Here is a 1,372-nt window from a genome sequence, read left to right as displayed (position 1 = left end):
ATATATATCTAATTTAAGTTTTTTACACTATGCTTCAGAATACAATTAATTTATGAAATATGCTTAAAAAACTGCCATTCTCCTTCTGTTAACTTCTGTAATTTTGATGTCTACTGTGTGTGTGTGTGTGTGTGTGTATATATATATATATATATGTACGTGTGTGTGTGTGAAATAAAACGAAATTGAAAAATAAATAAATATTAATTAAAAAACATGGAATCATTTCTATTATTATGTAAACGCTCTTACCTTCTGTGGCTGCAAGAAATTCTATATAATTAAAATAATTATTATAAATAGTTGATTTTTTTTTACATATGCTTTAAATTTATGTACAATTATTTCAATTGTTAATATATAAAATAAATATATTTATTAAAATATATTATTTATATAATAATATAAATAAAAATATATTATTTATTTATCTTTATTTATTTATTTTTTATTGGCTATATAGCCAGCCACACCAGGTGATATCTATTACATTACACATTTTAGATAATCAGACTACTTTTGGATTACTTTTGCCCTAACTCGTTTATCACATTGATTTAAATAAGATAATCTTGTACCACATTGATATAAAAAATACAAAGAGAAAGAAAACGTATTCCATTCATTGTTATTAACAACATGACGTGCATCAAACATTAAATCACATCAAGGTTTCCCATAACTTTAATTAAAGTTAATAATTAATTAAACTAATGAAAAATTACATCATTTTAAAATAGCAACAATCAAAATAAAGCACTTAGTAAAACAGATGAAATATTTGAGTTGTTTACCTGGTGTGGCTGTTGGATGAGAGACTCTCCCAGGGCTGAACGCTGCAGCTGGTAACGGCAAACGCAGCGCCGCAGCTGCCGTCTAGTCGCGTCAGAAGGTCTTTAGCGGCGTTTTCTGCCGTCTTTCTGCTGTCGTGAGCTTTCTTCAGGATCTGTGTGATGCTCTCTTCACCCGCCTGCTCTCCTGCCATCACACACATGCTAAAATATTACATAACCTCAGGAAAATACTGTATCAGAATGATTAGCACATTCACTATAAATCCAGTATGATGGCTCTACTGTAAAAACCATGGAGGTATAATAGTATTTTGTATAGAATCTCATACTGGAGCGTATATTCAGATCCACACAGAATATAAATGTGACCCTGGAGCACAAAACCAGTCATAAGGGTCAATTTTTCGAAATTGAGTTTTATACATCAGCTGAAAGCTGAATAAATAAGCTTTCCATTGATGTATGGTTTGTTTTTATTATATTTGGCCGAGATACAACTATTTGAAAATCTGGAATCTGAGGGTGCAAAAAAATCTAAATATTGAGAAAATCCCCTTTAAAGCTGTCCAAATGAAGTT

General features: G+C 30.1%; 1 protein-coding gene across 1 annotated transcript in view; it reads right to left on the bottom strand.

Moving 5' to 3' along the window:
- The window catches only part of LOC107720969 (colorectal mutant cancer protein-like), a 126,519-nt gene that overhangs the window by 34,565 nt on the left and 90,582 nt on the right, over nt 1-1,372 (bottom strand). The window contains exon 12 of the mRNA XM_016528812.1: nt 795-978. Coding sequence (XP_016384298.1) covers nt 795-978 — 184 coding nt within the window. The remainder of the gene's footprint in view (nt 1-794; nt 979-1,372) is intronic.

Source organism: Sinocyclocheilus rhinocerous, unplaced genomic scaffold (genome assembly GCF_001515625.1).
Source record: "Sinocyclocheilus rhinocerous isolate Xijiao unplaced genomic scaffold, SAMN03320098_v1.1 scaffold4256, whole genome shotgun sequence".
Lineage (NCBI taxonomy): Eukaryota > Metazoa > Chordata > Actinopteri > Cypriniformes > Cyprinidae > Sinocyclocheilus > Sinocyclocheilus rhinocerous.
The sequence above is the reverse complement of the archived record's forward strand: the minus strand, read 5'-3'. Positions and strand labels throughout refer to the sequence as shown.